Source organism: Odocoileus virginianus, chromosome 15, assembly GCF_023699985.2.
Source record: "Odocoileus virginianus isolate 20LAN1187 ecotype Illinois chromosome 15, Ovbor_1.2, whole genome shotgun sequence".
NCBI lineage: Eukaryota > Metazoa > Chordata > Mammalia > Artiodactyla > Cervidae > Odocoileus > Odocoileus virginianus.
In genome coordinates, this window is record NC_069688.1 from 35,493,399 (window position 1) to 35,507,438 (window position 14,040).

Consider the following 14,040-nt stretch of genomic DNA (forward strand, 5'->3'; position numbering starts at 1 on the left):
GGATGTTGGTGACGTGGAACAAAATGCCATACTCGGTCCAACTAGGTGACATTATGCATGGTGTGGCTTTCGCTGGGGTCAGGCTGTCATCTGTGATGTGGTTTAGAGAGATGCGTCATGGTCCACGGTTCTGTAGTCACACAGCGAAGGACACTGCCCACTTCTCCCACTTACTCTGCTGCTTCCGAAAGTTCCAAGTGCATCAAACATAGGGTTCTACTGTGCTTACCAAAGTGATACATTTGTTAGATGGGAGGTAACTAAATGTATGAAATATTTCTCGCCTGCCTCCTACTCTCCGCCCCCACACAAGTACGGCTCCTATTGAATTCTAGGTGTGAACACCTAGATATTTCACTCTGACTCAACTTTCCATTCTCATATTTGATAAGAATGACACAAATGAAATGCATGTTCTAATACTCAACTGTATGCTTTAAGCATATCTGAAATGTAAAATAAGTAGATTGAGGTGATAAGAATGAAACGAAATATTTTTCTCTTAACAAAAGAAATACAGCTTAATCCTTAATGGATCAATGATGGATCAATAACTTGAGAGCTTACTGCATCCCTGACATTGTTTTAATTATATGTCCATTTGTCCACATTAATACTCAGAGCAGCTCACACTTTAAAGAGGGGGGCATTGAAGTACTGCTAGGTTAAGTAATTCACTCAAAGTTGTACTCAGCAACTCAAGAGAGAGGCATGTTTTGAATGCAAGCTGTCTGTCTCCTAAATCTATTAACCCCCATGCCGTACTGACTCCAAATAAGTGAATCCAAATTACTCTTGATGTATTTAAAATAAAATATGGTTTACCTAAAATATACCAGCCTCTATTGGAGCCTAAATGCTGCTTAAAGCAAGATGTGCCTGTGTAAACCGGCACTGTAATTTCAGGATTTTCCCTGGAACTAATGAAGGGCATTTTCTTTGCAAGAGAATTAAGTGCAAAATTGTGCAAGGTTGAAGCGTTCTCTGAAACCAGGATTACACCCACTTTGGCATGCCGCGTCAAGCAGCCAGGACGTAAGGAAAGAAAAGCAGGCTGCAGTGAATGGTTATACATTCAGGTTTGAGCTGCAGCCATATATGTGGGTTAGTTTCCAAATGGACATTTACATTGCCTTTATGTGGATCAAATTGGTGTTTATTTGCCAAATGTGTTATTTAGATCTCGGGGAAAAGACAGCATGGCCCCAGGGAAGTTTCACAATTATAACCTAACTAGGCTCCCCAGCTTACCTCGAATAAAGGGGGCTCCAGCGTGTTTGATAAACACAAGCTCTAATAGTTCATTGATTTTGAGGGAAATAGCAGTTTGTCCTTTTGCAGTAGGTCCCTATTGGGACTTTGAGGACCAGTATCCAGCATTTTGCTCTGAGACTGAGAAATTTATTATACACTCCTGGTCCTGATTTGGGGGGTTGGGGGCATAAGGAGAAAAGGGGAGCCAGAGATTATCTTTGTGAAAAATCTAGCTTTTATTACATCACCTGAAGTAGCACAACCTGCTACACTAATGAAATTGTGTTCTTGGTTGAAAAGGGCAATTGTTAGCCTGACTTTGTGCTCACTAAAAACATTCCCCCAATCTTGTTAAATTATTGCTCTCATTTCAGATTTTTATAGCTATGCAACTTACCAGTCCTCATTTCTTTACGTTTCATTCATTTTCCTTGTATTGATGATTAATGGAGGATGTCGAATGTTAGAGTGAGCAGGCATCAGCAATTGCAAGATCATAATTAGTTTAGCTGACGAGGGCCTCTGATAGCACTTGCATCTGGATGGAAAAATTACCCTATAGGGAACTGGCTGCTCACCAGGTCTTTTTAGTGATACATTGTGAAACACCCGATGAATCAAATGCCCTTTCAATGCCAAGAAAGTGTTCCAGTCTTGAAGCCAAAATTATGTCTGCAGAAAGCTTTCCATTTGAAATGTATCAGAGTACAATTATAACCATTGTATTTTCTTGGCAGGGATACCCCTCGTCTACAGTATGGACTCGAGTTAAATAAATTGCCTAAATTTTATGAATCCCTGAAATTTTGACTTATAGTGTTTGTAATTTTAAATTTATCACAAAATTGGGTTCCAGCAAGACTTTTTCCACTCCTTATCTAACATGCATATTTTATCATTAAAGGCTTTGCTTCCTAGAGAAAAGAGAGCAGAGTTGCAATTCAGGCTGTCTTTTTTTTTTTTTCCTTCTTCTTCTTCAGCCAGAGTTCCATTTCCTGCCTGTTAGTATTTGTGCCTATGAACACAGCCTGACTTTTGTTTCAATGAGAAGTTTAATGGAATCATTACTTGATAGCAAGAATGGGACAAGCAATGCTAACGATCTACTTTTAAATATTCTTGGATTATTTTTCAATCTGGTGATTAGAGAATTCAGTCCACTAAAATCCATTTGTGTTCAGAAAACGCTTGTGATTTCCAAGTCTGAGTCAAATAAAATAAATAAATAGCCATTGATGGGACTATGTTGTTTGGCTTAAGCACGCCCCTCATAAGGATTCTCATTAGTGATACTGTACTTCTAGTTGGCAGGAGTTTCTTCTGTTCCTCTCAGATTTGGGAGATAGAGGGTGTTCTCTTTCAGATTTTACAGCTGCAAATGAAAAATTAGAACTAAGTGTCTTATTAGTGTCTTAATACTTATGTTACATGAATGACATCCAGAAAGACATGCATCAGGTTTAATTGTAACTGGTTTACATGCTGCACTTATTCCAAGTTGGACTATATTTTGAAGCTCAGGTAACCTGGGCTCCTGTTTTTCCAAAATACATTAAACATATTGCCATGCTCTGTCTTTTGACTTTTGACACTTTTAAAAGGTATATTTTAGGGTTCAGCATTTAGGAGCCATCATTAAAGGCACAAAACCCAAAGTTCAAAAAGTTAAAGCTGTTTCTGTGAAAAGCCTTTGTTGTTGCACACACCTCATCCATCACTGTAGGGTTAATTATAATGAAAATCAGTGGTGCCTATTAAACACAATTGAACCTGACCTCATTATGGGCAGTGTGGTTTTATACTGTCATTGTTGCTAGTCTAAAGACAAAACTCCTGGGTTGATTTGGTCCAACTCCACTGATCATGTGACTCACCTCTGACCTTGTATTTTTTTTTCCCCATTTCAGAGGCGCAGAGGCTCGGGTGTTTTTTGTGCCAATTGCTTGACCACAAAGACCTCTCTCTGGCGAAAGAATGCAAATGGCGGATATGTATGCAATGCGTGTGGTCTCTACCAGAAGCTTCACTCGGTAAGAACTTGTTAGACTGTTTCAGGAACAGCTTTATAAAACAGCCTGGTCTGTGGTGTGATAAGTACCATTCCCTGGCTTGCGGTGCCTGCCCCTGCAGAGTTTAATCCAGTTGCTTTGAGCGCACTTGTGATTTATGGTAGACCGGCCTTAGATGTTATGGGGAGATTCATGTGAGATCATTACTAATGCATTATGTTTCTTTTGATATAAAAGAGGAAAATGATTGATTTCTGGGAACTTCACGTAACCGATATGTGAATGAGTGGGTATCAGAATTCAGTGACATTAATTTAGGTAGAAAGGAGAAACTTTTAAAAACTCAAAAGTACATAAATTAAAAAAAAAAAAAGCAAGAAGACTCTTCATTGTTCAGTATAAAATATAGGGCAAAGGAAAAAATGCTTCTTGTACAGTCTACTTTTGGAATTTGCAAGTGTCATCTAGGCTGGAAGTAGGACAAGTTCAGAAGAGTGGTTCTTACTGGGGCCAAGATGCCGGGTGACTCTCTCCAGGGTTCCAGTGGTACCTGAGGGCTTAAGGGGCGCACAGCAGAACAGAGGAAGGTGCAGAAATGCTCTGTGTCTTAAGATCTCTGGCTGGCTAGACTCTATGGCTCTCTGAGCTACGTCAGTTATTTCTAACCAAATTTTATGTAGGATCTTATAACATTTAAACTTACAAATCTCCCATCTTTATATGCATTTGACTTCCTGAAGGATTTTTTTTATTTTTATTTTTTTTTTCCTTTTTGATTTAGAAAGTTTAGGGACTTCCCTGGTGGGCCAGTGGTTAAGACTTCGCCTTCCAGTGCCAGGGGTGCAAGTTCATTCCCTGGTCAGGGAACTAAGATCCCACTACCTTTCAGCAGCCAAAAAACCAAAACATAAAACAGAAACAATATTGTAACAAATTCAATAGTCTTTAAAAATGGTCCACATCCAAAAAAAAAAAAATCTTTAAAAAAAAGAAAGTTTATCTGCTGACCAAAGCTGCCTTTAAAAATAGGAATGCCCCATCTAGTAAGCAAAACTCTGTTTCCTTCTGCCTTTTGCATTTTGTTTGGCATTTTACCACAGCTCTTAGCACCAGCCAGTGAATAGAATGCAGCTACGGGGAATACAATTTTAGACAAAATGTCCTCCTAAATGGACCACTGGAAGACTCTTTTAAAAATGCATGCTGCCAACAAGACTAATTGGTAGTAAACTGTAAAAACCTTATTTATTAGCATGTAGCTAGTAGAAGGAATCTCCACCTACCACCATCACCTTACTTTTTTTAAGCCTTCACCATTTAAGCAAGCAATAAGCTTCCATTTAACGAGTACTGACATTAATGATTTTAATTGAATGCTGTCCAATCAAAGGCCAAATATTAATTAAACTACTGCTCTTCCAGGTTATGGTAATTTAACAACTGCAATATAAATGAAAAAAATTTTAACAATTATTTTATTATTCATCTCTCCAGAGATGTTTTTCATTTTGAAGGTTTTTTTTTAAATCATAAATTTCCTATACTTTACTCCATGAATTCCATGGCCCTACATGCTCTTAGTTCTTATACATTTGTGCATAATAATTCTCTGATGTCTCTTTTATGGACTGTAATTCCTTTACCTGTCACTTAAATATTGGTCTTCTTTAGGATTCTAAAACAGACACTATATTTCTTCCACTCTTTATTCTACAGGATAAAATTCTTCATTCCCTTGCATTTTCCCATCAACTCCATATATTTACATTTTTTATAAATATAACCTTTATGTACAATGCAATGCACAGATCTAATATATAGTGTTCAGTGAGTTTTAATAGTCTCATCTTAATCAAAATATAAAATAGCATGTTTACCTTAGAAAGTTATCATGTAGCTGTTTTAAAATATACTATGTGTTAAAATATTGAATTTAAATATTATAATTAAATACAAGTTTTAAAATATATCAAGATTTGTGAAATTACCTAAAGCAGTGCTTAGAGGAATATTTTCAGCATTAAATGCTTATATTCAAAAAGAAGGATAGAGATTAAATATGTATGTTTGAAATATGAGATCTTTATAAATCTGAAATTCTGAACAAAGTAAATGAACATGGACTATCCAGGGGACGTGACATTTTCATTCTAAAACCAGTAATTTGATGTTCAATAACAAGTGCATTCTCCTTTTTTCTTCAAAATGTCTTTGTGACAATAAAAACACTCCAACAGGATTTGTATTTTGTTTAACACTTAAAAGATACTCTCTTGCATTAAGGTACATCATTTCCAGATATAATTCACAAGTTACATATTGTTCGTGTTCATATTTTATGTAGAGATTATTTCCTGATTTCAGTAATCTTTTAGAAAAAATCAGATTTTAGCCCATTTAAAGATTCTTTAAAATTTTAATTTGTAAATATGCATTCACTTATTAAACATATTCTCTTGATTTTATAAATGAAAGTTAAAGCTCCTACTGCAAGTAAAGTTTTTATTATAGTCTTATCTATGGATTTTAGTCATGTAATATAAACACCTGTTGAACATGTACATAAATACCAGTCATATCATACTTAAGCTGGGTGAAAGTCTGCATTCTATTTAAGTACAGAGTAGAATGACAGATAGGATATTTGAAGCAAGCCTACAAATAAATTTAGATTTTCAACAGAAAACAAATGCTTCACCTGTTAACAGGTAAAATCTTCCTTAATAGTAAGTACTTATATAATTAGAGGAAAAGAAATGAAAGTAGATTTATTAAAAAAAAAAAAGAAGAAGAAGAAAAGACAATCTCTCACTGGATATGGCTTTGATGCTGAAGAATTCCACGGTCAGAGGAGCCTGGCAGACTACAGTCTATGGGATCAGAAAGATTCGGACATGGCTGAGCAACTAACAATTTCACTTTCACTTCACTTGATATGTTTCCTTACAGTTCTGTCAGTTTGCCTTTGATTATTTATATTCTGATGTTTAATATTGTATATCCACACTTGCAGTTATTTAGGAGAATGTGTGTATTAGTCATCTGGGCCTGACATAACAAACTACCATAAACTGGATGGCTTAAAGAACAGACATTTATTTTCACAGTTCTAGAGGCCGGCAGTCTGAGATCTGGGTGCCAGTGTGGTCGGGTTCTGGTGAGAGTTCTCTTCCTGGCTTGTAGAAGGCTGCCTTTACTCTGTGTCCTCATTTAATCTTGTGTGTTAATCACTCAGTTGTGTACGACTCTTAACGACCCCATGGACTGTAGATTCCGCCAGGCTCCTCTGTCCGTGGGATTCTCCAAGAATACTGGAGTGGATAGCCATTCCCTTCTCCAGGGGATCTTCCCAACTCAGGGATTGAACGCAGGTCTCCAACATTGCAGCAGATTCTTTACTATCTGAGCTACCAGGAAAGCCCTCACTTAACCTTATTTACCTCCTAAAGACCTTATCTGCAGATACAGTCACACTGCGTGGTTAGAGATTCAGTCTATGAATTGGAAGGGAGTATCTGAGGGATGGGGAGGAAGACATAGTTCAGTCTACCGCCTTGTATTATTTTTCCACAGTTGTCATCAAAACCGATCTCTTATGTTACTGTTGACGTCTTCTTGCTGCATGACTCAAAAGTTGAGAAATCTTTCAGAAAAATCACATTTATTTGACTAACTTTCTACATCATTTTATCACAAAATAATGCAATTCCGAAGTCTGTTGAGTTTGGAAAGGCTGTTTTCAAGTAGATTAAAGTTTTTCAGTTCTCTCTGTAAAGATGGGCATGATTTAATTAGGGTAAAAGAGTGTGCTTCGGTTCTGTCCTCTGATCCTGCTTAGGGCAAAAGCAGGAGATTTAGTAAATCTATAACATAAAGCCTATCTTTGCTTTGAACTTGAACATGGTTTATATTTGTGAGGAATTGTTAATGCATTTTAATGTATTTTTTAATGTTTTCCTTTTATGTATTGTGTGTGTGTTCCCTGCAGACTCCCAGGCCTTTAAACATCATTAAACAAAACAACGGTGAGCAGATTATTAGGAGAAGAACAAGAAAGCGCCTTAACCCAGAGGCACTTCAGGCCGAGCAGCTCAACAAACAGCAAAGGGCCGGCAGTGAGGAGCAGGTCAACGGCAGCCCCTTAGAGAGGCGGTCGGAAGATCACTTAACTGAAGGCCACCAGAGAGAAATTCCACTCCCCAGCCTGAGTAAATACGAAGCCCAGGGTTCATTGACTAAAAGCCATTCTGCTCAGCAGCCAGTCCTGGTCAGCCAAACTCTGGATATTCACAAAAGAATGCAACCTTTGCACATTCAGATAAAAAGTCCTCAGGAAAGTACTGGAGACCCAGGAAACAGTTCATCCGTGTCTGAAGGGAAAGGAAGTTCTGAGAGAGGCAGTCCCATAGAAAAGTACATGAGACCCGCGAAGCACCCAAATTATTCACCACCAGGCAGCCCTATTGAAAAGTACCAGTATCCCCTTTTCGGACTTCCCTTTGTACATAATGACTTCCAGAGTGAAGCTGATTGGCTGCGGTTCTGGAGTAAATATAAGCTCTCCGTTCCTGGGAATCCGCACTACTTGAGTCATGTGCCTGGCCTACCAAATCCTTGCCAAAACTATGTGCCTTATCCCACCTTCAATCTGCCTCCTCATTTTTCAGCTGTTGGATCAGACAATGACATTCCTCTAGATTTGGCGATCAAGCATTCCAGACCTGGGCCAACTGCAAATGGTGCCTCCAAGGAGAAAACGAAGGCACCGTCAAATGTAAAAAATGAAGGTCCCTTGAATGTAGTAAAAACAGAGAAAGTTGATAGAAGTACTCAAGATGAACTTTCAACAAAATGTGTGCACTGTGGCATTGTCTTTCTGGATGAAGTGATGTATGCTTTGCATATGAGTTGCCATGGTGACAGTGGACCTTTTCAGTGCAGCATATGCCAGCATCTTTGCACGGACAAATATGACTTCACAACTCATATCCAGAGGGGCCTGCATAGGAACAATGCACAAGTGGAAAAAAATGGAAAACCTAAAGAGTAAAACCTTAGCACTTAGCACAATTAAATAGAAATAGGTTTTCTTGATGGGAATTCAATAGCTTGTAATGTCTTATGAAGACCTATTAAAAAAAATACTTCATAGAGCCTGCCTTATCCAACATGAAATTCCCTTCTTTTATTATTCTTTCTTTTGATGAGTAGGTTACCAAGATTAAAAAGTGAGACAAATGTTCAGTGAGAAAAAAAAAAAGGAAGATGGTTAATAGTCCTGCTTTAGAACCTAGTAAGTCAAAACCATCTTGGTGAATGTGTACTGTGGAAACTATCCATAAGAAGTATCACCAGACTATAATTATGATATCTGTATAGAAAGAGATCAAAGCTGTTTAGAATTTGGAAGGGTTTACATATTATGATCCTAAAGCAGTATTGGGCTGGCCATTGGCCCATTTGTTCAAAAACCCATAAATTATTGCCTCAGTTTCGAAGTATCATGAAATCCTAGGCAGATGAGGAGAAATTTAACCTCCAGGGCAGTGAAAGGAAAATGGCGCCCTCTTAGACGAGAATCCTCTCATAGATCATGTTTCAAATTTAGACCTAGAAATGAGAGCTGTGGTTAGGCTTGGAGAGAGAGCAGTGGGAAAAGTGACAGATGGTGGCACGATGATTTTGGCCAGCCCTGCCTGTACATACACATGCACACCCTCTCTGATATTTTTGTCCTTTAGATGTTCACATACTCCTTTCAAAACTAGTCCTCTTGTTTGCGATTTAGGTTCATTTTGTCCAAATATATATGCATTTTTAAAAAACAGTGTCCTCAGTGCTACGTAGTAACTTTATTTTAGCCAGATCATTCTTTCTTGTATGTGATGAACCAGTTTGGGTTTATTTTCTAAGCTTCCTTTGGGTCGCTAATCTCATTTGGCATGTTCTAACTAAAGGGATCCCCTCAGTTCAAAAGACTAAATGGATACAAAAGTTCAGACCATGGCATTCATTGATGTAGAACACATGGTATTTCTCCACAAGGTAACCTGCTGTATTTATTTATTTTCTTTTGGTTTAAATATAATTTCCAAACTTTGTGGTCAGGCAGCGTCTAAGGTTACGTTACCACAGGCTGACAGTTGGTATATGTACCAATCAATTCCTCCATTAGATTTATACAGGTTTAGTTAAGTAGCATTAAATAGGATTCTTAGAAGTATGTTCTTCATAGTACTTTTAATACTTAAGGCTTTGTAAAACTATCCATGAAGGGAAAGCCTCAGCATAACTGCTCAGGGAAATAGGGCTAAATAACTGAACATTAAATAATTGGTTAAAGGTGCTGTTAGTCGAGCCTCAATGCTTGCTACACAGATGTATGTACAAGGACTGACTTTAATAATTTGCATTATATTGTCCCAACCAGTAGTTTATTTTTTGCCACGGAGATGTAGAAGATATTACAAGCTACTGGATGCACTGTCAGATTAACTTATTTCATTAAAGAAGTTGGGAGAACAAATAGGAAAAAAAAAAAAACCTTATTTTTCTAGTAAATATTAATGTATTACATTTCAAATAATGGTGCCTGACATATTGAATAATTATTTTCTACAGTGTACGTATGCAACAAAGATATTCCATCATGCATTAGAGTCAGTTCTGACTCTGCCTAGCTGTTTACATTTGCAAATGTAGCAAACAAGGTAATGAAGCAACTATTTCTATTGCGGTAGATATCTTTTGTGTGTGTGTGTGTGTGTGCATTAAAATTGTAAACGGTAACATGAAACAAATGAAAGTTCTTGATATAATGGTATGGAAAACAAGAAGGAAATGAAAATATTTTTATGCCTACTTAGGAAAAAAGGGTAGCACTATTCATTCCAAGTACTTTTTTTTTTTAATTTTTAAGCTCTTAACTCACATTGTTATGCTTAAAATGATAAACATATATCCTCTTTTTATTGCTTTGTCTATGTTTCAGATGAAACATTTCAGAAATTATTTTGATAAGTGCTGCTGGAATCTGCAGCACTGATGTTTTTATTGCATTCTGTAGTCGCATTTGCACTCCATTTTTACATTAATTCGCAGTTGCTTTGTATTGTTTTGTTTGGGTTTTGTTTCTTTTTCCCAGTGCCTGGTCTTCGTTTCTTCAAGTTGGATGGCAGGTAGAGTTCAACCAGTTCGTGGCTGTTGTAGTGAATGAAGTTCAAACTGTCTTTCTGATGCTGTGTTGTCATTTCCATTCTTGCATTTTTGTTTTCATGTAAAAAAAAAAGAGAGAGAGAAAAAGAGAGAAAGAAATCAGGACTAAGCCTTTTGCTTCAGTTTCATTTTTAAAGGGTTGTTTTCTGATCTCACCTGTCAAGTAGCTCTAATATAATTCACATGAACTGAGATAAAGAGGTGAAATGAGGGGCTTTGACATTCAAATTATGTGATGTCATTTATCTTCCTTAGGAATTTTGATGAATGCATATCAAAATGTACAGGCAGATTGGAGAGGTGGCAATTAAAGATCTAAAGAGGAGATTTCCCAAACAACAAAACAGTATTTAATTTTCTCAGTGAAAGGACTAGAAACAAAGTGCAATGTGGCGGTCCTCAAGCACCATGGTACATGAACTGCTCAAATTAGGAAATATTCCAAGTGTGGTTACTTGGGCAATAGTACAGGTATGGCTTTTTGGGCAAAACTACTATTTAAGCAGTTTCTCCAGTGTATCTGACACAAGTATGTTGTTCTTTCTTGGCATATATGTCTCTTTATTTCATCTTTTTTTTTTTCCCCTCAGACACACAAGTAGTAATGGTTAGCATTGGAAATACATATCACTATTCTTGGAATATTTATGATCAGTCTACTGTAGGTAGAATATTCTTAGATAGCATTGTCAATAGATCTTATTCTGTATTCTTTTTATTATTGATTATTTTATTTTCATTTATTTCTTTTTCATATTTTGATGGAGAAGAGGTTGGGCTATGAAAAACAATGAAAATTTATCAAAACACTAAAAGAACCCCCCCTTTTTTTTTGACTTTTGAAAGCCTTTGTCCTAGCTCTCAAAATACATTTTTACAAAATTGATTGATTGGTATCTTTATTTTTATTTGGGTTTAGGATTTCTGAACTATTTTGTCTTAAATTGTGATTTTAAATGAGTTATTTAGATACCTAAAACCTTTTTAAGGATTCTCAAGATGACTTGGGAATTTCCCTTCTTGGAAAAGTCTTTCCCTATGATAAAAAACTATACGCTAGGTAAAATTGTATGTCATTTTAAAAACATATGTCTTTTTAAAGTGTATGTCCAGATTCTGAATCGGGCTTTGGATCAAACTTTAAGCCAGGACCAGCTCATGCATTCTCATTCTCTTTTTTCTCACTCTTTCTCTCTTCATCTCTCACCCATATATTCATATTGTTGTTTGGGATAGAAGAATCTTAAAGAGCCAGCCCACCTCAGAAGATTGTGGATTGAGAGACGCTACACTGATTACATGAAGAAGGATGGAGCTCTCGTGGTTAATGTGTTAACTCTGTAGTTCAAAGGAAAAGAGTGTTCCCATTCTTTCTACATGACATATTGAGATGTTCTTTTTAAAAAATCAACTTTTAAGATAATGATGTTTTCTTCTAAACTGTTCTCTTTTAGTAAAGGTAGGTTTTAGAAAACAAGCATGGGGATTTTTTTTTTTCTAAGGTAATATTAATGAGAAGAAGAGAAAAAGTGATTATCTTTAACAGCTCTTTGTTGAAGCCTGTGGTAGCACATTATGTTTATGATTGCACATGTGCACATAATCTATGATGATCCAATGCAAATACAGCTCCAAAATTATTAAATGTATATATTTTTAAATGCCTGAGGGTATACATTTTTCTTAATTAGTTGAAGAGTATCAGTACTGCTACTAAAGTAATGATTAGCCTCCTGCTGTGTGGCTGTGAAACATCAAAGGTGACCTGTCTTAAGACTTCTCAACTGCCTGCCTGTTTAGTTCGTGAACATGAACATAATTCTAGAGGGGGAAGATCAAACATCCCGTGGTGGTAAAGAAGCTGAGGGTCAGCTTCTGAGCTGTATGCCAGCTTTTTGCTTAAAGTTTACTTTGAGCTCACAGCTTTCTGTCTTTGGGTTGAGAACCATGGCAAAAAAAAAAAGCAAGGCATCTTTTGTGATCAAGTAAGTGTAAACTTGCTGACTGTCCTAGATCACAGGAGAAAATGGAAGAATGAAATCAAATCCAAATATGAGACTAAAGATGCTAACCAAAGGTAGGTACTAAGTGGAATTCTATCAGCAGGCCACTATAAATGAGAAGAGGATAGAGAGACATGTACCAGGACTTTGAAGGGCTGTTATTTTCCCAAAGAAAGACTTGGCCAAGGGCAGAAGCCATGGCTTCATTGCAGGGCACTTCCTGTGGGTCTCCATTAGCATTTTACCGCCATTGGACACACGTGTTCCTGCTAACCATCAGTGGTTTAGAAAGCATCCACAGTTATCTGCAGTAATTAGGACCTCTGGAAGATGCTAGGGTTGAAGTGTGTCAAGTCAGGGATAAAGAAAATGTGAATTTCAAATTGGTCCACACATGGAAACTGGATAATGTATCCTAACGTGTTCTCTTGAAGGGAAAAGTAGAGCTAAAAACTTCACTCCATCCTTCATCAGAGAAAATGGTCCTTCAAGACCCATGAGTCCCAAAACTGGATCCTGATTTTTACTCCTGGATTTTTGTTCATTATATGACCTGCAGCAAATCACTTTTTTCTTTTTGTGCCTCAGGTTCCTCACCTGTAAAATGGAAAAATATATTAATAATAATATTAATAATAATAATAATAATAATGGTAATGTAGTACTTGTTTGTAAAGCACTTTGAGATCCTTGATTGAAAGGCACCATGAGAGTGCCAAGTATTATTATATGGCTAAGGAGCTTATTTAAACTCTTAAGTTCCCAAGGGCCAGGAAAGGTTGGGGTCATTTTTTTAAAGATGAGCTGTAAATATCATAATCAGGCAGCCTATTGTGTTGACTCTGAAGAAGCGAAACTGTTACAAGGCTGATAAAATCATAGTTTCTTAATGGCTACCAACAAGGCAAATATCACAATTAAGAAATGCCAAATTCTTTAAGGTGACAACGTGAATAATTGGGGGGGTGGGGGTGGGATGGGGATGGGAAGCATCTCAATAATGCCAATGTAAAATTCACTTATAGCAATATTCACCAGCAGAAAATGTCTTTCATACGGAATGATTTCATGTTGCTAAGAAAAAATTCAATTTGTAGTCCTGATTTGAATATTAGAATGTTGGCTATAATAGTTCTGTTCTTACAACACATGGAATTTTTTTTGTTTTATTTAATTTTGTTTTCATAGTGCATGTTCATTTCTACTCACAAACATGTTCTTGGTGTATTTCTTATGCAAACAATCTTCAGGCAGCAAAGATGTCTGTTACATCTAAACTTGAATAATAAAGTTTTACCACCAGTTATACATGATGGTGTTGGTATGGTTTATATGGATTCACTTTCATCCATGTAGCAATAGGAAATTCAGACTGTTGTAACATATAGACAAGGCTCTGATGAATTGAGATGGTGAATTCTAGTCACCATTTTAAAAAAATATGAATAAGATTGAAAAAAACCTGGATTCTCTCAACTTGTTTTGTTCTGCTTTGCTTTTTTTTTCTTTTAACCTATCAATCTCTTATTGATAGATTTTGTGTACAAAAATTATACAAG

General features: G+C 36.6%; 1 protein-coding gene across 3 annotated transcripts in view; it reads left to right on the plus strand.

The window, feature by feature from the left end:
• The window catches only part of TRPS1 (transcriptional repressor GATA binding 1), a 269,545-nt gene extending 255,756 nt beyond the window's left edge, over positions 1-13,789 (plus strand). For all 3 annotated transcript variants that reach the window (XM_020883381.2, XM_020883385.2, XM_020883387.2), the window contains 2 exons: positions 3,162-3,284; positions 7,252-13,789. In XM_020883381.2, coding sequence (XP_020739040.2) covers positions 3,162-3,284; positions 7,252-8,313 — 1,185 coding nt within the window. In that variant the 3' untranslated portion in view covers positions 8,314-13,789. The remainder of the gene's footprint in view (positions 1-3,161; positions 3,285-7,251) is intronic.
• The last annotated feature ends 251 nt before the right edge of the window (positions 13,790-14,040 follow it).